Source organism: Gekko japonicus, unplaced genomic scaffold, assembly GCF_001447785.1.
Source record: "Gekko japonicus isolate JY-2015 unplaced genomic scaffold, Gekko_japonicus_V1.1 scaffold345, whole genome shotgun sequence".
NCBI classification, from domain to species: Eukaryota; Metazoa; Chordata; class Lepidosauria; order Squamata; family Gekkonidae; genus Gekko; species Gekko japonicus.
This window is the reverse complement of record NW_015173684.1, coordinates 172,561-197,251: the sequence shown is the minus strand read 5'-3', so window position 1 is coordinate 197,251 and position 24,691 is coordinate 172,561. Positions and strand designations below refer to the sequence as shown.

The 24,691-nt window shown below is 47.4% G+C and overlaps 1 protein-coding gene across 1 annotated transcript in view; it reads left to right on the top strand.

Moving 5' to 3' along the window:
• Positions 1 to 24,691, top strand: part of LOC107120390 (leucine-rich repeat-containing protein 9-like) — a 94,196-nt gene that overhangs the window by 33,317 nt on the left and 36,188 nt on the right. Inside the window, exons 11-18 of the mRNA XM_015423076.1 lie at positions 2,430 to 2,553; positions 3,198 to 3,374; positions 11,257 to 11,378; positions 12,903 to 13,115; positions 14,923 to 15,042; positions 20,454 to 20,645; positions 22,754 to 22,879; positions 23,251 to 23,382. Of these exons, the coding sequence (XP_015278562.1) occupies positions 2,430 to 2,553; positions 3,198 to 3,374; positions 11,257 to 11,378; positions 12,903 to 13,115; positions 14,923 to 15,042; positions 20,454 to 20,645; positions 22,754 to 22,879; positions 23,251 to 23,382 (1,206 nt within the window). The remainder of the gene's footprint in view (positions 1 to 2,429; positions 2,554 to 3,197; positions 3,375 to 11,256; positions 11,379 to 12,902; positions 13,116 to 14,922; positions 15,043 to 20,453; positions 20,646 to 22,753; positions 22,880 to 23,250; positions 23,383 to 24,691) is intronic.

Below are 24,691 nucleotides of genomic sequence, written 5' to 3'. Positions count from 1 at the left end.
GTCGGCTTCAGGAGGGGATTGGATAAACATACAGAGCGGAGGTCCATCCGTGGCTGTTAGCCACAAGGTCTAGATAGGAACTCTCGGTCTGGGGCAAACCGTTTGTGTTTGTGTCCTTTTTAAAGTTTATATCTCCACTACCTGGCATTACATTTTATGATACGCATTGGCCCTGCCCAACAAGGTCTCGTTTATGTCAGATCCGGCCCTCATAACAAATGAGTTTGACACCCCTGCTCTACGTCTGACAACAGCACTACAGATAAGATTAGAATTTCAGCAGCCAATCCCTATGCAAAAGAACCTCCTCAGGAAAGCTCCTCCATTAGCATGTCACAGCCTGGGGAACTCCTACAAGATAAGGACTCAGCCCTACCCCACCTTCCTGAGTAGATATAAATTACCTGCCTACCATTTTTCTTCCCGGCTTGACACAGAGAGTACTCCATCTTTCTGTGTTATACCTCTCAGGATGCTAGTCACAGCTGCTGGCGAAACGTCAGGTACTGCAGTGCCAAGACCATGGCCGTACAGCCCGGAAAATCTACAACAGCTAATGTCTAACTTGTGTCAACAAGGGTGAGGGCCTTCTCAGTGGTGGCCAGTGTTCCCTCTAAGCTGAGTCAGTGTGAGCTAGCTCACAGTTTTTTAGCCTCCGGCTCACACATAAGAACATAAGAGATGCCAATGTTGGATCAGGCCAAAGGCCCATCCAGTCCAACACTCTGTATCACACAGTGGCCAGAAATACCAGTGCCATCAGGAGGTCCACCAGTGGGGCCAGGGCACTAGAAGCCCTCCCACTGTTGACCCCCCCCCCAAGCACCAAGAAGACAGAGCATCACTTTCCCCACAGTCCCTATCTATACCTTGTAGCTCATAGCCACCGATGGACCTCTGCTCCATATGCTTATCTAATTCCCTTTTGAAGCCGCCCATGCTTGTAGCCGCCACCACTTCCTGTGGCAGTGAATTCCATGGGTTAACCACTCTTTGGGTGAAGAAGGTCTTCCTCTTATCCGTTTTGTCTCCGCTCAGTAAGATAAATTAGTTAGCTAGAGCAAACTAATGTATGCAGTAGCCAAATCGCTCGCTCACAACTTTAGTGCCAGTCGCTCACAAAGTAGAATTTTTGCTCACAAGACCCCACAGCTTAGAGGGAGCATTGGTGGTGGCCCACGTCCTGTGGAACCAGATGCCCGAAGAGGTTGTGCCTTGCGGGACCTCCTTAGGTTCCACAGGGCACGCAAGGCTGCTCTTTTTCGGGGTGGCCTTCGGGTGATGGTGATCCACCAGGCAGCTGGTATGCTACCGTTGTGTCTTCACCATCCGCACATCCTACCCTGCTACATAGTGGATAGATTTGTAACCGTTTTATATTTTTAAAGTTCATTTACCTTATAGACTGTTTTTGTGGGCACCGCAACCCTAGAGTCGGATTTGACTGGAACCTTTACCTTTACCTTTACTTTACACGTTGTTAGCCGCCCCGAGTCCTGCTTGGGGGAATCAATTAATTAATTAATTATCGTGGGGCATTTTGCGTAGAATAGCCAGGAGATCCTAAGACTGTCTGGCAGCCGGAAGTACTAAAGTACCCATTGATTCCGTCTACGTGGCCCTAACAGGTTTTCTGTGTAATTGCCACTACCTCTTGAATATTACCGTTTTAATGATTTTAATGTAATATAATTTTATTGTAATGAGTCTCTGGTTTGGTTTTGTTGTGATACGCCCTGAGCCCTCTTTGGGGAGGGTGGAATAAAAATCCAATAAATAAAAGTTCTAGCACTTTTAGCGTTATGCACCAACCTAGCAGTTCGAAAGCAAGAAATTGCAAGGAGATAAATAGGTACCACTTCGGTGGGAAGGTAACAGCGTTCCATGCACCTTGGTGTTTAGTCATGCTGGCCACATGACCATGTAAACGTCTTCGGACAGCGCTGGCTCTTCGGCTTTGAAACGGAGATGAGCACCGCAACCCTAGAGTCGGACTCGACTGGCTTTCGAGCAAGGGAACCTTTACCTTTTTACCACTAGGTGGCGAGCTAGACTTGTTTTTAAGGCAAGAGCTGTTTCAGAGCTAGTTTGCCATTGCCTGCTTCTGCGTCGTAGCCCTGATATTCCTTGGAGGTCACCCTTCCAAATACTATCTGGGACCGACCCTGCTTAGCTTCCAAAATCTGACAAGATAAGGCTAGCGTAGGCTATCCAGGTCAGGGCTGTTCAGGGGAGACTGAGCAGGGTATAAATTTGATAACTGATAATAATAATTATATCCTTGGCACTGAAGTCCACTGAAGTTCAGAATTCCAAACATGTACACAGGCTCAAAAAAGTTGGGAGCCCCAGGGTTTGAGGGCGCCCTCTGGGAATGTAAAGTTAATAAACTTGCTCAGAGTTGTGTGTGTTTTTTAAAACTCTTTTAGGTGCCCGACAGTGAAGAAGCCGTTTCCCTCTCCAACAGCCTCAGTATCTGCGAGTGCCCCCGAATCGAACACTTCCAAAAACAAGCCAAAAGCAAAGGGGACTTTGAGGAGTCATTTAGGCCAGGTAATACTAGCAAATCTGCTCTAAATCATAGAATCATAGATTTGGAAGGGGTCTCGCAGGTCATCTAGTCCAACCCCCTGCACTCTGCAGGAGCAGAGCCGAAAGATAGCCCTACAACATACTCGAAAGATGGTCGTCCAGCCTCCACTTGAAGACGGCCAGCGAAGGAGCATCCACCACCTCCCGAGGCAGTCTGTCCCACTACTCAACCACTCTTACAGTTAGGAAGTTTTGGCCACTATGAGACACAGAGTGTTGGACTGGATGGGCCACTGGCCTAATCCAGCATGGTTTCTCTTATGTTGTTATGTCTGGGTCAGTGATGCTCTGTATCCTTGGTGCTTGGGGGGGCCACAGTCGGAGGGCTTCTGAAGATCTGGCCCCACTGGTGGACCTCCTGATGGCACCTGGGTTTTGGCCACTGTGTGACACAGAGTGTTGGACTGGATGGGCCACTGGCCTGATCCAACATGGCTTCTCTTATGTTCTTATGTATGTGTATGTGGGTTTTTAGTCAGTTTTCTACTTCTCCTAGAGGTGTACGGCTTACTTCACTTGCTTGGGTCCCGTGGAACCGTTGGCTGCAATTGAACTGAGATTCCAGAATTATAATTAAGACACTCTGATACTTTCTTCTTTCTCAGGGAAGCTCATCATCTCAAAGGTTTTTCTCAGGAACAGTGTGCAGGCTCGCGGGACAGAGCCGATCCTCCGAGCCAACTTTCCCGGGGTCAATTCCGTGTACAGGCCTCGCGGCCTCCCCCCAAACACGGCTTCTGCCGCTGGTAATGGGACCATGGCTTCACCGGAGAAACCAAAGGGTGAGTGTGCCTCCGTGGGCAGAGCTCCTTGTGGTATACTCATAGGGCTGAAGCAAAGAAAGGTGTATCCCTTGGAAATGTTGTAAAAGAAAGAAAATTGGTACTGTATGTCTACCCGCAAGCACAATTGCATTTGAAATGAACACACGGCACTCTCTTGTACTGAATCAGACCATCAGTGCATCGTGGTCAGTATTGTCTACTCTGACTGGCAGCAGCTCTCCGGGGGTCTCAGACGGAGGCCCTTCACATCCCCTACGGCCTGTTCCCTTTAACTAGAGATGCTGGGGGTTGAACCTGAGACCTTCTGCATCCAAAGCAGGGGCTCTACCCTCCCTAAGTGGCCTGGAGGAAACCGAGCTCTTGTGTTGTTCCCGTTTTTCTCAACGAAGCCTTGCAGGAGAATTTCCCAGGGGTCTGCAGTAGAAGAGAGCGAATATTTGAGATCAGTAGCGCCTTCGAGACCAACAAGAGTTTCTGAGGATGAGCTTTTGACAGTAGAGCTCACTTTATCAGTCATCAGTATCTGATGAAGGGAGATCTGACTCTTGAAAACTTATACCCCCAAAATTATGTTAGCCTCTAAGGTGCTACTGGAATCCAGCTGATCCTTCTCTCTCCCCCCCCTCCCTCCCTCCCTCTTTCTGTCTTTCTTTGTTTTTTTCTCTCTCTCTGTCTTTCTTTCTCTCTTTTTCTCTCTGTCTTTCTTTCTCTCTCTCTTCTTTCTCTCTGTCTTTCTGTCTCTTTCTTTCTGTCTTTCTCTCTCTCTCTCTCTTTCTCTCTCTTTCTCTTTTTCTGTCTTTCTCTCTCTCTCTCCTCTCTGTCTTTCTGTCTCTCTCTGTCTTTCTCTCTTTCTTTTTCTCTCGCTCTCTTTCTCTCTCTCTTTTTCTTTCTTTCTTTCTGTCTTTCTATCTCTTTCTTTTTCTCTCTTTCTTTCTTTCTTTCTTTCTCTCTCTCTTCTTTCTGTCTTTCTGTCTCTCTGTCTTTCTGTCTCTCTCTGTCTTTCTCTCTTTCTTTCTTCTCTCTCTCTTTCTTTCTTCTCTCTCTCTCCTTTCTCTTTCTCTCTCTGACCCTACATATCTTGAGTAGTATCGATCTATCCCAGCTAAGAATAAAAGGAAGAATTCAAGCCAGACAGGACAGGCTGTTATACCACATCAGAGAAGATGTCTTGTCACAAGCTGCCTAAACTCTCGTGGCCTAAACAAGGAACTTAGCTTTAAAAAGTGTAGTTGCTGGCCTAGGCGCCATTAAAATTTTAGTAACTAAACTATCTAGGGGGAGACTCGTTTCACTGGGCAATAAGTAGCTTGATCCATTTCTCTTTAGCCTCCTTATACCATGGGTGTTCAAATGGAACATGTGTCACAGTCTCCACGATCCCTAAGCCACATCCACTATATCTGTCCTCACTGATATCTGACGAAAGGAGCTTTATGCTGCAAAAATCTTCTTGGCCTGTAAGGTGCTGCTGGACTTGCATCTAAGCTCTTCATAATCTCAGTCACTCTCGCCCATCACCTGTTACCTGATCTCTTAACTGGGAAAACCTGCAGGGGTGGAGGATATAGCAGGTCTCCAGTCCACACAGGCAAGCATACAAAAGTGGGGATAAAAAGGAATTTTATGGTGTAGCCACCAGATGGAGCTCCAGTCCCACACATAAGGCTGATGTATTTATCACAAGCAAGCCACTGTGGCTGATTCTGCCTTGGCTTTTCCCTCCGTTGTTTTATGAAACCCACTTTATTTATTTATTAAAATTTATAACCCGCCCTCCCCACGAACGGGCTCAGGGCGGCGTACAGATGGGGCCAATGCCCAATACACAAAACATTAAAACTGCATTTTAAAAACATTCAGTACAACATAAGTGCTCTCCACAACAACTAACAAGGGAACAGATGACGTCATCAGGATGGTATCCTTAGTGGCCACAGCTCCACGCAGTACCACCATTTTTGCGCTCACGGCGAGTTGGTAGTAAGGGCTAGGACAGATAGTAATAGTCATAGACAGATGGTAACAGTCGTGGCGGCTCCTACTCAAACGCCTGGCGGAAGAGCTCCGTCTTGCAGGCCCTGCGGAACTAACTCCCCTCTGCATTGCACACTGCTTTCACTTCCTTTGATCATCGGGTTTTATGGCAGCCTCCACACTCTGTGCCACTTTCGAGTTCTTTGATCCTTGGATTTTATTGTACCTACTGCATGGATTTATAATAATAATAATAATAATACCTTTCGATTTATTGATCACTCATCCTGCAGAGCTGCTGGCTCCGAGCGATTTACAGTTACACAAGTTTTCACAAGGGACTAACAATGTTTCATAGGGTAAGGGAGGACAACATATAATTCTTTAAATCGCACACTTTTGCAGCCGACGGGCCGTTTTATGGCCGTTCAGGGGTGACTTTGCAGTCAGTATGGCTGGGTCTCCTTGGGCATGCAGAAAGCCACGTGCTGTCTGGAGGCCCCAGAGGAATGGCAGCAAGAGTGCCACAGATGCGAGGGGTGATGTGGAGCTGGGGCAACCCGGTGCTGACGCTTTTCTTCCAGGCTCGCACGTCCCGGGAATACAATTGCCCTAGCGATCCGCCTGTGCTACAGCTCCTCCAGTTCGCAAACCCGGTGAGGATTCTGCAGAGCAGTCGGAAACGTTTCTTTGACATTCGCTAATTGAACCCCTCGGGTTTAAAGTGCAGATTGGTTTCCTGGAGTAAATTTGGCACTTTGAGTCACTCTTCTGTTTTCATGGAACCTGGAAACAGAATACCTTTTTTTTTAAAAGCGCCCGTCAATCGGGTTCACCAGCTTACCCAAACAAAAGACTCTCTTCCTATATGGAGAAAGGACTCTGTGTGGAATCCTCGAGGAAGGGGCCGTGGCTCAGTGGCAGAGCATCTGCTTGGCACGCAGGCGGTCCCATGTTCAATCCCCGGCATCTCCAGGTAAAAGGAGAAGGAAAGATCTCTGCCTGAGACCCCGGAGAGCCACTTTTGGTCCAAGCAGACAGTACTGACATTGATGGACTGATGGTAAGGCCGCTTCATAAGTGAGTGTCGGAGTTGTGTGGTTGTGATAGAGACAACGTCCTGCTTCTGCCATGCAGAACAGGAGCCCCCAGTTGGCTGAGTTCCTGAACCACCATGGCACAGGTGCAAGCCTGTGCAAAATTACTCCAGTGTAACTAGAGATGTGAAGGCCCGGGGGAAAAAACGGAAAAATTCGGGGAAAAAACGTTTCCCCCCCGTTTTTTTCCTGAAGCTTTTTTGTTTTTTTCTGAAAAATTGGAAAAATTGAAAAAAGAAAAGAAAAAAAATTGATTATGGAACGTTTTATTTTAACATGATGAATATAATATTTTAAGACAAGGTGTTCAAATATTTTCCAAATCATTTCTAAAATATATATATATATATGGTATCAGAGTGATCTAACTTCTCTGCACTGCGGACAAGCAAGTCCTAGGTTACAAACTGAACTCTCCAATGCAAGAACAAGATGCATTTCTTCCTTTAGGAGGTGCTATTGTCAGAAGAAAATAAAAAGGTTTCAGTTTTGTTTTTGCATGTGGGTGGGTATTCTGTTTGTAATAATTGTTTGGATACACTATATTTTTAATATGCTAGTTGTGATAATTTCATGCCAAGTAAAAATGTCCATAGTCATATTTTATGTTCCTAAAGTAACAGAATGACTTTCAATCTAGAAATGACAAGAGAAATGCTAATGTAGCATTTTTTTCAATTTTTCCGAAAATTTCCGTTTCCCCCCGGAAAAAAACAGAAAAAACCCGGGGGTTTTTCCGAGCTTCAAAATTTCTGGAAATTTTACATCTCTAAGTGTAACCCCACCAAAGTCATCAGACATAGACTGAACACAAACAGAGGAACGCATGAAGCTGCCTTCTACAGAATCAGACACATTGGTCCATCAACGTCAGTACTGTCTCCACGGGCTGGCAGCGGCTCTCCAGGGTCTCAGGTGGAGGTCTTTCTCATCACCTCCTACCTGATCCTTTTAACTGGAGATGCTGGGAGTAACTTTGGATAGGACTGCACCGTCAGTTTACACTCCATCTTAATGACTCCGTCCGATTCGTTCAGCCCAGTTTTGGGGGCTTATTTTCGATCCTTGGACGAAGTTTCGTTTTCCAGGCGGATCGGACCTTGAAATGGCAAACTGGCAATCAGCGTCGGCCGCAAATGAGGAGATGGTTCCCTGATGCCCACCGTGACCTGGCTAAGAAGATCCATGGGACTTATTGGGCCGGCCTTGCTGACTTAGGGCACGGTTTGTTGGAAGCCGGGCAAAGCATTTCCTGAGCTTTCCAAAACTTTGTTGTGCAGCTTCCATTGATTTCCAACTTCCTGTTGGATTATGATACTTGGGAGCTGGTTTCTGCCACCATCTATGCAGGGGGGGTAATTGAAGGGTCATGTTGACCAAAAAGGAAGCTCCCAAAGTGCATTGTGTGAATGGGTCAAACCAGGGGTCATTTTGAGGGGGAACGAGCAGGAACGGCGTTCCCGGAGTAACAAGCCCAGGAGTAGGGAACTCAGGCATGCTTGCATGCCCGCCCTTTGCTTCCCCAGCCAGACTGCTGCAGAAGGGAAGGGAAGGCAACTGAAAGGAAAAGTAGAAAGGGTCAAAACAATTGGGGAAGCTTGGGATCTATTTAAAACTACGATCCTAGAAGCTCAAAAAATATATATTCCGCAGGTTAGGAAAGGCACAAACAGGTATAGGAAAAAGCCTGCATGGTTAACAAACAGAGTAATGGAGGCTGTAAAAAGTAAAAAGAATTCCTTTAAGCAGTGGAAAGCTAGTCACAGTGAGGCTGATAAAACGGAACACAGGCTATGGCAAATAAAATGCAAGTCTGAGGTCAGGCAGGCAAAAAGGGAATATGAGGAGCATATAGCAAAAAACGTAAAAACCAACAATAAAACTTTCTTCAAATACATTAGAAACAGGAAACCAGCCAGGGAGGCAGTGGGGCCCTTGGACGACCAAGGGGTAAAAGGAGTATTGAAGGATGATAGGGAAATGGCTGAGAAGCTAAATGCATTTTTTGCCTCCGTCTTCACTGTGGAAGATGAGAAGTGCTTGCCCACTCCAGAACCACTGATTTCAGGAGGGGTGTTGGAAGACCTGAGTCAGATTGAGGTGATGAGAGAGGAGGTCCTAAAACTGATAGACAACTTAAAAACTGAAAAATCACCAGGCCCAGATGGCATACATCCGAGAGTTCTGAAAGAACTCAAATGTGAACTTGTAGATCTCCTGACAAAGATATGTAATCTTTCCTTAAAATCTGCCTCCATTCCTGAGGATTGGAAGGTAGCTAATGTCACTCCCATCTTTAAAAAGGGTTCCAGAGGAGATCCGGGAAATTACAGGCCAGTCAGTCTGACGTCGATACCGGGTAAATTGGTGGAAACCATTATTAAGGAAAGAATTAGTAGGCACATAGATGAACAAAACCTATTGAGGCAGACTCAGCACGGTTTCTGTAAGGGAAGATCTTGTCTCACTAACCTGTTAGTGTTCTTTGAGGGGGTGAACAAACATGTGGACAAGGGGGATCCAATAGATATTATTTACCTTGACTTCCAGAAAGCTTTTGATAAAGTTCCTCATCAAAGGCTCCTAAGTAAGCTCAAAAATCATGGGATAGAAGGACAAGTCCTTTTATGGATCAAAAACTGGCTAGTTCATAGAAAACAGAGAGTGAGTGTAGGTGGGCAATTTTCTCAGTGGAGGGTGGTAAGCAGTGGGGTACCGCAGGGATCAGTACTTGGTCCACTGCTTTTTAACTTGTTCATTAATGATTTGGAGATGGGAGTAAGCAGTGAAGTGGCTAAATTTGCGGATGATACAAAGTTGTTCAGGGTGGTGAAAACCAGTGAGGATTGTGAGGCACTCCAAGGGGATCTGTCAAGGATGGGCGAGTGGGCGTCAACATGGCAAATGGGGTTCAATGTGGCCAAGTGCAAGGTGATGCACATTGGAGCCAAAAATCCTAAATATAAATACACATTGATGGGGTCTGAACTGGCAGAGACTGAGCAAGAGAGAGATCTTGGAGTTGTAGTGGATAACTCACTGAAAATGTCGAGACAGTGTGTGACTGCAATAAAGAAGGCCAATGCTATGCTGGGGATTATTAGGAAGGGTATTGAAAACAGATCAGCCAATATAATAATGCCCCTATATAAATCAATGGTGAGACCTCATTTGGAATACTGTGTGCAGTTCTGGGCACCACACCTTAAAAAGGATATTATAGCTTTGGAAAAAGTGCAGAAAAGGGCAACTCGAATGATAAAAGGGTTGGAACACTTTCCCTATGAGGAAAGGTTAAAGCGCTTAGGGCTCTTTAGCTTGGAGAAAAGACGACTGAGGGGTGACATGATCGAGGTTTATAAGATTATGCATGGGAAAGAGCAGGTAGAGAAAGAGGTACTTTTCTCCCTTTCTCACAATACAAGAACTCGTGGGCACTCCATGAAACTGCAGAGCGGTCGGGTTAGAACGGATAAAAGGAAGTATTTCTTCACCCAAAGAGTGATTAACACATGGAATTCACTGCCACAGGAAGTGGTGGGTGCTACAAGCATGGACGGCTTCAAAAGGGAATTAGATAAGCATATGGAGCAGAGGTCCATCAGTGGCTATTAGCCACAAGGTATAGCTAGGGGCTCTGGGGCAAGTGATGCTCTGTCTTCTTGGTGCTTGGGGGGGGGGTCAACAGTGGGAGGGCTTCTAATGTCCTGGCCCCACTGCTGGACCTCCTGATGGCACTGGTATTTCTGGCCACTGTGTGACACAGAGTGTTGGACTGGATGGGCCTTTGGCCTGATCCAACATTGGCGTCTCTTATGTTCTTATGTTCTTATGTTCTTAAGGCAGGCAGACATGCCCCCTTTTCCCCATGAGCCTCTCTGCTTTTGCGGAGAAACTCGGGGAAGGGGGGATTTAAATGCCTGGGTTCCCTGCCTAGCACCTGGAGATGATCAGGCAGGGAGCCTGCATGCCTGCCCTTTGTCAGGGGGTGTGTTGTATGCAATTAAGTTATGCTAATGAGTTATGCAAATGAGCTCCTGCACCTCTTTTTCTACTAAATGACCCCTGGGTAAAACGGGTCCCGTTAAGGAGATCAGCAGAAAGGATTCATGTTCTTTCTTTACTGGTATTTCAGCCCGATCCTGGTCATTTTTATATCTCACTGCATTCAGTGTTGGCTTAACTCTTCCCAAGTAGGAGTACATAGGATTGTGGCCTTCATGATATGGAACATCCTACAGCCCTTTTGAAACTAAAAAAAGTAATCCCTAGTAAAAAAGCTACATGCATGGATGGCTTCAAGAGGGAATTGGATAAGCATATGGAGCAGAGGTCCATCGGTGGCTATCAGCCACAAGGTAGAGATAGGAGCTCTCGGTCTGGGGCAAGTGATGCTCTGTATTCATGGTGCTGGGGGGGCAACAGTGGGAGGGCTTCTAGTGTCCTGGCCCCACTGGTGGACCTCCTGATGGCACCTGGTATTTTTGGCCACTGTGTGAGAAAGTGTTGAACTGGATGGGCCATTGGCCTGATCCAACATGGGCTTCTCTTATGTTCTTATCTCCATCAGCCAGTGTTGTGTAGTATAGTGGTTAGAGTGTCAGGCTAGGATGTAAGAGATCTGGGTTCAAATCCTTCACACTGACACATAATCACTCTCTCTTACCCTAACCTACCTCCTAGGGTTGTGAGAGCTAGAACAGCCCATTTATACCCCCCTGAGCTCCTTGGAGGAAGTGCAAGGTAAAAAGCATTCTAGACTGACAGATCAGAGAATGAACATTCTTTCCCCTTTTCTTCAGCGTCAGAAGTCTGTTCTTGCCTGGACTTCAGGAACTGTGACTGCAGCCTCCGGCAGTGTGAGTGGTTTGTGTTCGATCATGACTTGGTTTTGCCAGAATACGTCGTTGAGTTTGAGTTCATCACGTTGGTATGGATTTCTTCTTTCCTAGCGGCATGTTTGGTGCTAAGGGCCGTAGACCAGGGGTCCACAACCTTTTCCAGCCTGTGGGCACCTTTGAAATTCTGACACAGGGTGGTGGGGGCAACCACAAAATGGCTGCCATGAGAGGTGGAGCCAACCACAAAATGGCTGCTGTGGGAGGTGAAGCCACAAACAAGCCCAAATGCAGGGGGAAAGAGAGGTGATTTAATATATATTTGCTACAGATAGATAGACAGACAGACAGACAGATAGATAGAGAGGGGTAGCAAATACTGCAGAAGACAGAGTCAGGATACAGGATGATCTTGACAGGCTGGAAAACTGGGCTAAAACAAATAAAATGAAACTCAATGGGGATAAATGAAAAGGTCTGTATTTAGGTAGGGAAAATCAGATGCATAATTATAGGATGGGGGAGAGTTGTCCTGCCAGTAGTATGTGCGAAAAGGACCTAGGGGTCTTAGTAGACCATACACTTAACATGAGGCCGGCAGTGTGATGTGGTAGCTAAAAAGGCAAATGCCACTTTTGGCTGTATCAACAGAAGTATAGTGTCCAGATCACACGAGGCTATGGTATCGCTTAACTCTGCTCTGGTAAGACCTCACCAAGGGTATTGTGTTCAGTTTGGGGCATCGAGCCTCTGCTGAAAGACCTCCAAAGAAGGAGAGCCACCACCTCCCGAGGAAGCCTGTTCCACATTTGCCACGCAGGAAACCTAAATGGCTGCGAAGGGCCTTCGGAATTAACCCACTGTTTTACTTATACAAACTGGCTGTACAGCAGGGATGCATATCTAGGGTTACCCCCTCTGGCTTGGGAAATTCCTGGGGACTTCGGGGTGGTGCCCGGAGAGGGCACGATTTGGGGAGGGGGCGGAGATTAGCAGGGATGTGATGTCATAGACTCCGCCCTCCAAAGCTGCCATTCTCTCCAGGGGACATGATCTCTGTAGAATGGAGGTTGGTAGCCCCACATACCTCTTCTTCTGACTTCCCTAACTCATAAAGGATTTGTCCCACTGGCATAGTTCCCAGATTTTTGATCCTATGATAGGGTGAACTGTTGAGGGGTTTGGAATCTCTGTTTTTTTAACATTTAAAAACTAAAAGAGAGCCAGTTTGGTGTAGTGGTTAGGAGTGTGGACTCTAAGCTGGGAGAACCGGGTCTGATTCCCCACTTCTCACATTGCTGCTGTTGGTGTGACCTTGGGTCAGTCACAAGTCCTCTCAGAGCTGTTCTCTCAAGAGGGGTTCTCTCAGAGCTCTCTCAGCCCCACCTGCCTCACAGGGTGTCTGTTTTGGGGGAGGGGAAGGGAAAGGAGGTTGTAAGCCGCTCTGAGACTCCTTCGGGTAGTGAAGGGCGAGGTATAGATCCAATCTCTTCTTCTTCTTCTTCTTCTTCTTCTTCTTCTTCTTCTTCTTCTTCTTCTTCTTCTTCTTCTTCTTCTTCTTCTTCTTCTTCTAAAAGTAACAAAATGTTGAGCAATCGACTGTGTCTCTCACACAGGTCAAAGAGGAGACTCTGTTCTCTTCGTTCAGCAACGTGATTTCGGAGGAAGGAAGGAGAAATTCGGCAGGCTTCATTCTGAATCGGGACCTGCAATGTGATGACCGGGCTTTGAACATGGAGCCTGTCATGAAGCCGAAGCCCAAAATAATTTGCTTGGATGAGAAAACCATTTTGGCGGTGGCCAAGGCCAATGTTTTTAGCCGGATAACGGTGAGTATGGAGATACGCACACTCTCAAAACTTTAGAGTCACTCAGACTCTCCTCATAGCTCTTCCACACTTCACTTTTCAAGGATGCATACACTGAACTCTTTAAGTTTCCGCACGAACTCTGTCGTATCACTCACTGAATTCCCTCAAGACACACACACAGATTCACTCTGAACAACTCCTCTCACACTCTCAGTCATTCACCAATCACAGCACACTTGTTTCCTCCTATCACTCTCCTTCCAGCACTGCACTCAAACCAAACATTTAAAGACACACACTCACTAAAACAAGGAATCATTACAACTGTAAGAACTGGTTTTTAAACGTTTTCGTAACTTCTGATGTTACCCACCCTGAGCCCGCTTGCAGGAAGGGTGGGATATAAATCTAACAAATACATAGAAAATAAATAAATAAAGGTTATATATTACCTTGGAGCATCTTCTCAGTCCTGTAGTCCGGCCGCCTCCAGCAGACCCCAGCTGAGAAGTAAATAAACAAATGAAGCAAATTAAATAAAAAATTGCTGGAGATATGAAGGCCCAGGGAGGAAAAAGCCCAAATTTAAAGGGGATCCCCTAGGGAAACTTTTTCCCTAACCCCTGCCCCATTTTTCCAATGAAAAAAGTGGAAATTCCAATGTGGGGAGATCTCCTATGAAATATTTTCTCTTTTGGAATGGGTGGGGTGCTTTTAAGACATGTTTTTATTCTAAAACATATAGTACGAAGATTTTTATGTAAGACAATCTATGGCATAAGAAAAGTTAGTGATAATTGTCATGCCCACATTAAACATAGACAGTACTTTAAGGACACATTTATTGTTCAAACCTGACTTCCTATAATGTATATAATACGATACTATTGAAGGGTTCAGTGTTATAAAGATTAATTTGATGCCCAAACGTACTGCTAATCCACTTGTGGAAGTATAACTGTTTTGTACAAATAATATGCTTCCTCCCCCCTTTACTGCAAAATCTGTGTTTTCTATTTTTTACCTCTCAGACAGCAAAAAATAAGATAAACATGCTAAGGTAGCATAAGTTGCAGTTTGCGGTTCTTTCTCTGTAATATTGACTACAGTAATAATTTTCCTTTAGAAAGCTATCTATACCTTTAAATTTCATACCCGGATCAAGTAGTACAATTTTACAGGCTCCATTATAAATTATACATTTTAAATTTGATAAGTATTACATCAACCTCCCCAAATTTCAGTTTTCCTGGGGGGAAAAAACCCTGCCTTGCGCCTTGAATGTTTCCAGAAATGTCGCATCTCTTCCCAAGACTCTTGGAAGTCTTCTGTCACCCTTTTGGGCAGAGAGGCAACCCCAGGGGTCATTTCATAGAAAAAGAAGTGCAGGAGCTCATTAGCATAACCCATTAGCATAACTTATTTGCATATGCCACACCCCCTGGCATCACTGGACATGTGTCAGGAGGCAACACCCACCGCTCAGGCTCCACTGGACTGTTTTGGATTGCTAGCTATTGGGGGGGGGGAACGTGCAGATCTGTCCTCACAGAGGAGGGAGAGCTTGTACCTGAATAAAACTTGGTCTTACAGGTGCCATGGGACTGTTTTGGACCCGGGGGGAGGGGGGCTCTGCAGTTTACCTGGCTGCTTCTTGCTCTGACTGAGGAGCTGCTGGGAGCAGGGGGTGGGGCTTGTTGCATGTGCCCGCCCCCCTGGGCTCTTTACTGCCGGAGCTCCGCTCCTGTGCGCTCCTGCAGGAAATGACCCCTGGGCAACCCACAAATACTGTCAATAACAAAACAACCCCTGCGTTTGACATTAGGTTCTGAACTTGCACGGAAACCGTCTGAGCAAGCTACGAGACATTTCCAGGCTCACAGCGTTGCAGAAGCTGATTGTCAGTTTTAACGAATTCACTTGTCTGGATGATGTTTATCACCTGGTAAGAGAAATGTGTCTGTATTTGCTCTTACTTGTGGAAAGTCATCCTTGTATTTTTCTCTAGAATAGGGGTCCCCAATCTTTTTAAGCCTATGGGCACCTTTAGAATTCTGGCAAAGGATGCGGCAGCCTGGGGAGGCGGGGCCAGCCACAAAATGGCAGCCTGGGGAGGCGGGGCCAGCCACAAAATGGCAGCCTGGGGAGGCGGGGCCAGCCACAAAATGGCAGGGAGCGAGGTTATGCACAATGCTAATAGTAACTCTTCAACGTTTCAGGCAGAAGCTCTGCTTTACAGGATGCCTTTTAAAATGAACATGCGGTTTAAAAATATTTTTTTGCGTGTGCACAGCTTACATTCAGTCCCGCGGTGACTATCCTTGTGCTACGGGGGCAGCTGCCGCCGAAGCAATTTAAGTCTGCACAGCCCATCAGATCTTCTGTGGCCCATGAAAAGCCGTGCTGGGCAAAAGCTCCACCTCACTCTGCCCACTTTCTATAAACACTTGACGGGTGCCAGAGAAGCATCATTTGGGGGACCCCTGCTCTAGAACGGGGTAGTTCCTTGTCGTTCTCTGTCAAATGCCTCACCACTTGGGGCTGGCCCGGAAAGGAATGCACGTCACCAACGCGGAAGCGTTCTGACATTCCCCACAAGAACTCTGGGGACTCTGGGGCAAGTGATGCTCTGTCTTCTTGGTGCTTGGGGGGGGGGGTCAACAGTGGGAGGGCTTCTAGTGTCCTGGCCCCACTGGTGGACCTCCTGATGGCACCAGGTATTTCTGGCCACTGTGTGGACTGGATGGGCCTTTGGCCTGATCGAACATTGGCATCTCTTGTGTTCTTAAGAACTTTGGAAGGGGAATGAAGTTGAGGGACGAAAGGGGAATGAAGTTGAGACCGCCTCTCCCCATAGGAGCCCCGTAGAACATTGCGTCCTGCCAGTCGGCACCTCCTGGTCGTCCCTGGCCCCAGGGATGTCCGACTTGCCTCCACTAGGGCCAGGGCCCTCGCTACCTTAATGAGATCCAGGGCCCCGCGGAACCTATTACAGTTCCACAGGTCCCACAAGACGGAGCTCTTCCGCCAGCCCTTTAGTTGAGGCAGCAGGCATCCATTTTGACTGCAGTGACTGCAGATCCTAAAAGCCAGACAGGGACTACACTATTCTAACGCTGAGGCACATTATTGTTTTAAATGCTGATGATTCTATTGAAAAGGCTGATGATTTTATGGACTTTAATTGATTATTGTAATATGTTTTGATTTGTAAATCTGCATTAATTGCAGATATATTATACATACATCTCTATCTCTCTATATCTATATCTATCTATATATCTATCTATCTATATCTATCTATCTATATCTATCTATCTATATCTATCTATCTATATCTATCTATCTATATCTATCTATCTATATCTATCTATCTATATCTATCTATCTATATCTATCTATCTATATCTATCTATCTATATCTATCTATCTATATCTATCTATCTATATCTATCTATCTATATCTATCTATCTATATCTATCTATCTATATCTATCTATCTATATCTATCTATCTATATCTATCTATCTATATCTATCTATCTATATCTATCTATCTATATCTATCTATCTATATCTATCTATCTATATCTATCTATCTATATCTATCTATCTATATCTATCTATCTATATCTATCTATCTATATCTATCTATCTATATCTATCTATCTATATCTATCTATCTATATCTATCTATCTATATCTATCTATCTATATCTATCTATCTATATCTATCTATCTATATCTATCTATCTATATCTATCTATCTATATCTATCTATCTATATCTATCTATCTATATCTATCTATCTATATCTATCTATCTATATCTATCTATCATCTGTCTATCTATATCTATATCTATATGTTGGTACCCACCCTGAGCCTACGACGTGGGGAGGGCGGGATATAAGTCTAATCAAATAAATAAAATAAATAGTATTTATTTTTGTGCCCTCCTTAGGTGCCACTTTTCAGCTTTAAGAGGCGCTCAAGGTGACTCACCATAAATACCAGCATTCGTAGGAATAAAATTGCCACAATATCAAAGCAATTTAGAAGCATTCACCTGCCACGACATCACATACACTAGAACCCAGAAGGCACTCTCTCACAGACAATTCAGCTCAAGAGCCTCTGATGGTAAATTGGCGGGCGTACACATGAGTGGGTTCAGAACTGAAAATCATAAAAAATGGGTGGAAGAGGAGAAACAGGATAATGGTGAGAAATGGAAAGGGTTGCCCCTACCGGCCCCGCTTCCTTCGAGGGTGTCGAGGTGAAGCCAAGATCTCTTTTGCAAAGTGCGAATTGTAGTACTATCAAAAGCCAGGAAAGAGAGACCCAGATTGGAGCACTCTCTGGTGCAGGTGGCTCAACCGTTTGTAATGTAATTAGGAAAAAAGCCAAGAAAACAGGGCATCTGTTGCTCGCAGGCTCATTCGGGGAGGGGTCGTGGCTCAGTAGGGTTGCCAAGTGGCACTTACCTCCTCCGCGGGGGACTCCCGGTCGTCTCCCGGTGTGCGCGCGCATGTGCGAAGCGCGCACCGCATGCACGTCACTAGGAAGTGTTGTTATGATGCCGGGCACGCTGGGGGTGGGGCCACGACCATTCAAGGGAAAACCATAGAGTTTTCCCTTGTATGGCCGTGGCCCCGCCCCCAGCGTGCCCGGCGTGCCCGCGTCACTTCCTGGTGACACGCACGTCGGGGAGGAGTTCCCCCCGGGGCCCGAGCCGGCGGCACCGGGGAACGGGCCTCTGGGGCAGGGGTTTCCCCGCCCCCCGGGGGGACTTGGGATCCCTATGGCTCAGTGGTAGAGCATCTTCTTGGCAAGCCGAAGGTCCCAAGTTCAACCCGTTGGCATCTCCAGTGGAAAAGACCCCAGGCCGCAGGTGATATAAAAGTCCTCATCCTGAGACCCTGGAGAGCCACTCCCAGTCTGAGTAGACAGTAGTGACTTTTTTTAAAAAAAGTGTTATTTTCTTTAAGAAAAGGTGGGATACAGAAAGGAAGAAAGGGTAGGGGGGAAATATAGATTCGTCAGGTTTGTCAGATGTTATGGGTTGTTACGTACAACCAGTCAAATCAGATGTATTACCAAATGTATTACAGATTTCAAATGCAGAAGCAGACAATAAAACATCAATATTACAGAATTTTGGGATAGATTCTCTCCTTAAAGAATATAAACAAGAACTTTCCTAAAGTTAGCGACAATCCATTAACGATAAAAGAGTTCTAACAACTGAACGGACTTCTATGCTAAAATTAAATCAGTGTAAAAACCTTAATATTGTCTTAATTGCTTATCTAAATTTATTCTTACTAATTATTTAATGACAGTTCTGACTTTGATGGACCAAGGGTCGGACTCAGGATAAGAGAGACTGAAGTATTCTTTTGGTTTAGGAGAGCACCAGCTTTTGAGCTGCGCCCTTGATAGTTCGCTTAGAATATCTGTATTGGGATATAATAAAGCAGAGTTTTGTCCAGTCATGGAAGCGCGAGACTGAGTGCAGTACATAAATCTCCCAAGAAGTATATTGTGAAAAAAGGTTAACTTACATTTATTCAAGTAGATCCAGTTCACATTCAGGTTGCAGTCGAAAGAAGAGAGAGACACCTAATCTAAAGAGTCCTTTCCCTCTCACGAAGGGCCAGCTTTGTGCGTGGGAGTTTTAAGGGCATTGCTTCTACGGGAGAGGCCTGCAGAGCGATGTGTCTCCATGGAAGGCCATGTGCAGAGAGTGAGAAGACAAAGTCAGGGAGAGGAGGAAGGTCAGAGGGCAGCTCCCTCTGCTTCATGTGTGTGGGAGTTTTAAGGGCATTGCTTCTACGGGAGAGGCCTGCAGAGCGATGTGTCTCCATGGAAGGCCATGTGCAGAGAGTGAGAAGACAAAGTCAGGGAGAGGAGGAAGGTCAGAGGGCAGCTCCCTCTGCTTCATGTGTGTGGGAGTTTTAAGGGCATTGCTTCTACGGGAGAGGCCTGCAGAGCGATGTGTCTCCATGGAAGGCCATGTGCAGAGAGTGAGAAGACAAAGTCAGGGAGAGGAGGAAGGTCAGAGGGCAGCTCCCTCTGCTTCATGTGTGTGGGAGTTTTAAGGGCATTGCTTCTACGGGAGAGGCCTGCAGAGCGATGTGTCTCCATGGAAGGCCATGTGCAGAGAGTGAGAAGACAAAGTCAGGGAGAGGAGGAAGGTCAGAGGGCAGCTCCCTCTGCTTCATGTGTGTGGGAGTTTTAAGGGCATTGCTTCTACGGGAGAGGCCTGCAGAGCGATGTGTCTCCATGGAAGGCCATGTGCAGAGAGTGAGAAGACAAAGTCAGGGAGAGGAGGAAGGTCAGAGGGCAGCTCCCTCTGCTTCATGTGTGTGGGAGTTTTAAGGGCATTGCTTCTACGGGAGAGGCCTGCAGAGCGATGTGTCTCCATGGAAGGCCATGTGCAGAGAGTGAGAAGACAAAGTCAGGGAGAGGAGGAAGGTCAGAGGGCAGCTCCCTCTGCTTCATGTGTGTGGGAGTTTTAAGGGCATTGCTTCTACGGGAGAGGCCTGCAGAGCGATGTGTCTCCATGGAAGGCCATGTGCAGAGAGTGAGAAGACAAAGTCAGGGAGAGGAGGAAGGTCAGAGGGCAGCTCCCTCTGCTTCATGTGTGTGGGAGTTTTAAGGGCATTGCTTCTACGGGAGAGGCCTGCAGAGCGATGTGTCTCCATGGAAGGCCATGTGCAAAGAGTGAGAAGACAAAGGCAGGGAGAGGAGGAGGGGTCAGAGGGCAGCTCCCAGGTTAAGACAAAGAGAGGCATCCTATTCAAGGAGATAAACACCTATACACCCTTAGAGTGATGTAGAGGCCCCCAGTGTCCGGGCATGCTGAATCGCTCACGCCAACGATCTGCTGGTGAGAAATTCTGTGTAGCTCGAAAGCTCCAACGCATCTCCATAATGGAAGACCAGCTGACCCTGTCTCTGCAGGTCTCTCCCGTAGAGATAAGACCCTCAATATTCCCACACACGTGATGCCGGACAATCTGGCCGTTTGTGAGAGGGAAAGGACTCTTTCGATTAGACCCAATGGTCCATCTAGTCACCAGGTCCTAGAATTCTTCTGGTTTCCTCCTTCAGTAGTTCTGAGCATGGACCACTTGTAGAAGCCAACGAGACACAAAACCCCCCACTTTTTATTCCACTTGCCTGCCCCTGGGTACAGTACAAGAAGTTCTTGAAGGGGGATGAGGAACTGCGGAGAAAGCCCTGTTGCACTAGGGAGCATGGCCATAATCGTTGCCTAGTTAATGCAGCCGTATCAATAGACACGATGACGTCTTACCTGTTTATAAGTTGTCCTCCTATTCACGTTGCAGCCAAACCTGGAATATTTTGATGCCAGCCATAACCACGTGATCACTCTGGAGGGCATCAGAGGTCTAAACAAACTGAAGCATTTGGATCTGAGCTGGAATCAGCTGAAAAAGACAGGGGAAGAGATCCATGTTTTACGGAGAAACACGCCCACGGTGCTCACTCTGAATATCAAGCATAACCCATGGCATAAGGTATGTTTCAGTCTGAGCATCGTCCCCCACAAAAAGTTCAGGTTTTTAGTTTCTTTTTCATGCTAAGCTTGAGTAACGCTGTTACTACTACCCACACATCGAACAGAGGTTTTAGTATTTATTTGTTTGTTTGTTTGAAAAAGGGGTCCCCAGCCCTTCTGAGCCTGCAGGCACCCTTAGAATTCTGATACAGTGTGGTGGAGCCAGCCACAAAATGGCTGCCGCAAGAGTTGGAAACAGCCACAAAATGGCTGCCGCAAGAGTTGGAACCAACCACAAAATGGCTGCCGCAGGAGGTAGAGCCAGCCACAAAATGGCTGCCGCAGCTTACCTTCAATCACACAGTGGCCCATTGGAAGGTAGGAAGGTGGAGTGTACATTTTGTAAAATAAAATAAACAGTGCACCTTGGGGAATGAAGTCCTCCGGGTGGCTGTGGTTGCTTAGCGAGGCGGCTCGCAGGCACCCTGCCTGCAAGCAGCAGCCATGTCAGCTCACAGGCCAGAGTGTGGCAGGGGAGGAGAAGGTGAGCATTAGGGGGTGGCAGAGGGGAGGAAGAGGGATGACTTCCGTTGGGTTCCATTGGGACCAAAGACCCAATAAAAGCAAATCAAGGTAATGGCAACATTTTTTGGAAAGCAAAGAAGACATTTTCAACAACAGCTGCAAAAACAAACAGCACCCCCCTATTTTGCACACTTACGAATGTAAGAAAAGCCCTGCTGGATCAGACCAGTGACCTACCTAGTCCAGCATCCTGCCTCGCACAGTGGCCAAACCGAAGCATGGCAGAGAGGCCGAGGCCTTCATATGAACATAACAAGACCCCTGCTGGACCAGACCAGTGGTCCATCTAGTCTAGGGCTGCCAAGTCCCCCCGGGGGGCAGGGGTTCCCCCACTGAAAGGACCCCCAATCCGCTGGTCCAGATCCAGCCGGCGGGGGGAACCCCATCCCCGAAGTGGCCAGGTCAGGTTGACGTGCCTGGTGTGATGACGTCACTTCTGGGCGACGTGATTGCGGTGTGCACGGGTTATTGCAGGTAAGAGACTTGGCAACCCTAATCTAGTCCAGCATCCTGCCTCACACAGTGGCCAACCAGTTCCTCTGGAGGGCCAACAACAGGGCATAGAGGCTGAGGCCTTCTTTAGAACATCAGAAGAGCCCTGCTGGGTCAGACCAGGGGTCCACCTAGTCCAGCATCCTGTCTCACACAGTGGCCAACCAGTTCCTCTGGAGGGCCAACAACAGGGCATAGAGGCCGAGGCCTTCTTTAGAACATCAGAAGAGCCCTGCTGGATCAGACCAGTGGGTCCATCTAGTCCAACCTCCTGCCTCACACAGGGGCCAACCAGTTCCTCTGGAGGGCCAACAACAGGGCATAGAGGCCGAGGCCTTCATTAGAACAGAAGAAGAGCCCTGCTGGATCAGACCAGTGGTCCACCTAGTCCAGCCTCCTGTCTCACACAGTGTTCAACCAGTTCCTCTGGGTGACCAACAACAGGGCAGAATGGCTGAGGCCTTCCCCTGATGTTGCCTCCTGACTCTGGGATTCAGAGGCTTAGCGCCTGTGAATGTGGAGGTTCCCCTCGCACATCTCATTTACATTTTCAGTGGGTAGCCATGTTGTCCTGCAGCGGAGCCGCTAGCAGCACCTTTAAATCCAACAAGATTTCCAGGGTTTGGCCTTCCTGCATGTTCGGGGAGATGCATTCTCATCAGCCTGATTTTTGACTCACTTTTGTCGAAGTTCAGTCGGGGGACCCCGAGGCACAGGGGGAAAACGTATCGTCTCTTTAACGGGGGGTAGATGTGTCTGAATGGGCAGGGGACGCTTTCCACGGCATTGACGTAAAGAGGATCACCTCAGAACTTGCTGCACATCAAAGTGATATTAAAGGGACAGCTAGAGGGACCCGTTTAAGTGCTGGCGACCCTACTGTTGCAGCGGGTCAACAGATGGGGTTTGGCCCTCGGTCCTCCACCCGTGAAGGGGCCTCGTGGAGTTTGGCGGGAAACCCACACTGTAAAGTCGATGTTCCCTGACGAAATGGCTCACTACCGTGGGGAAATGATGCTGTTCTGTTTCCGTCTCCCCCCCCCGCCCCAGCCAGCTTCCGTGCGGTTGAGTGTGATCGGCCAGCTGAAGACGCTGACACATCTGGACGAGGTCTTGATCACCGAGGATGAGGCAGCCGCCGCCGCCCAGTTCATAGCAGACTCCAAAATTTCTCAGGTTTGACATTCTTTGGAGGGTTAAAACATAAGAGAAGCCATGCTGGATCAGGCCAATGGCCCATCCAGTCCAACACTCTGTGTCCCACAGTGGCTAAAACCCAGGTGCCATCGGGAGGTCCACCAGCGGGGCCAGAACTCCAGAAGCCCTCCCACTGTTGCATAATTCCCCCGTGTCTTCTCGATCCCTGTTTTTCGAGATTGAGAAGACATGAGGAAAGTCGGGGGATGCCGTGGGTCAAAATGCGGCCGTGCAGGAAGTAGTGGGAAATTGACGAATACAATCGGGGGAAGGGAAGAGTGAAGGCGGCACAGCCGGTGGTGGGAAATCAGTCTGAGATTTCTGCGTCACCATTGACTTCGTTTCCGCAGGTGTCTCTGCTGGAGCATTCGAGGACGGATACGGAGAAGATCCGTATCCTCAGCGTGGTACCGCAGGCCAAAATCCTGAGCCAAATGAGTAAGAATAAACTGGACATACTTCAGAACAACTGGTTTACAATGGTAAGAGAGAGCGTGACCAAATGTCGGGCATTCTTTCTTAAAACGGGACCTCTCCTCCCTAGAGAGCCAGTTTGGTGTAGTGGTTCGGAGCATGGGGACTCTAATCTGGGAGAACTGGGTTTGATTCCCCCACTCCTCCACATGCAGCTGCTGATGTGACCTTGGGTCAGTCACAAGTTCTCTCAGAGCTGTTCCCTCACGAGCAGTTCTCGAAAGAGCCCTCACAGGGTTTCTGTTGTGGGGAGGGGAAGGGAAGGTGATCGTAAGCCACTCTGAGACTCTTTCGGGTAGTGAAGGGTGGGGTATAAATCCAACCTCCTCCTCCTCCTCCTCCTCTTCTTCTTCGTGATAGTCTTTGGGGGGGGTATTTTTGCGACTGGGGCACGGAGGACATTCAGAGAAGTGGCTCGATAGCCTGCCTCTGGCCTCCCGGCCCTGGTATTCCCTGGAGGTCCCCCATCCAAATGCTTGCCAGGGTCACCCCTGCTTAGCTTCTGAGATCTGCCGCGATCGAGCTTGCCTGGGCTATCCCGGTCAGGGCCTTCATGGTGATAGTCTTGTGGTTCCCCTCTTGAAGCCATGGTTGGTGTCTTCCATTCCCGCCATGGGAATACTTCGACCATTCTCCTGCGCCGCAAAACACACAGCAAACGACACCGAGGAAACTGCTTCGTTCCTCTCAGATAGCAAGAGTCACTGTACGTTCAGGGGTCTCCAACCTTTTTGAGCCTGTGGGCATTCTGACGCCGCATAGTGGGTGCAGCGACAAAATGGCTGCTGCATTCCCTTTTGAAGCCGTCCATGCTTGTAGCACCCACCACTTCCTGTGGCAGTGAATTCCATGTGTTAATCACTCTTTGGGTGAAGAAGTACTTCCTTTTATCCGTTCTAACCCGACCGCTCAGCAATTTCATGGAGTGCCCACGGGTTCTTGTATTGTGAGAAAGGGAGAAAAGTACCTCTTTCTTTACCTGCTCTTTCCCATGCATAATCTTATAAACCTCGATCATGTCACCCCTCAGTCGTCTTTTCTCCAAGCTAAAGAGCCCTAAGCGCTTTAACCTTTCCTCATAGGGAAAGTGTTCCAACCCTTTTATCATTCGAGTTGCCCTTTTCTGCACTTTTTCCAAAGCTATAATATCCTTTTTAAGGTGTGGTGACCAGAATTGCACACAGTATTCCAAATGAGGTCTCACCATTGATTTATATAGGGGCATTATTATATTGGCTGATCTGTTTTCAATACCCTTCCTAATAATCCCCAGCATAACATTGGCTTTTTTTATTGCAGTCACACACTGTCTCGACA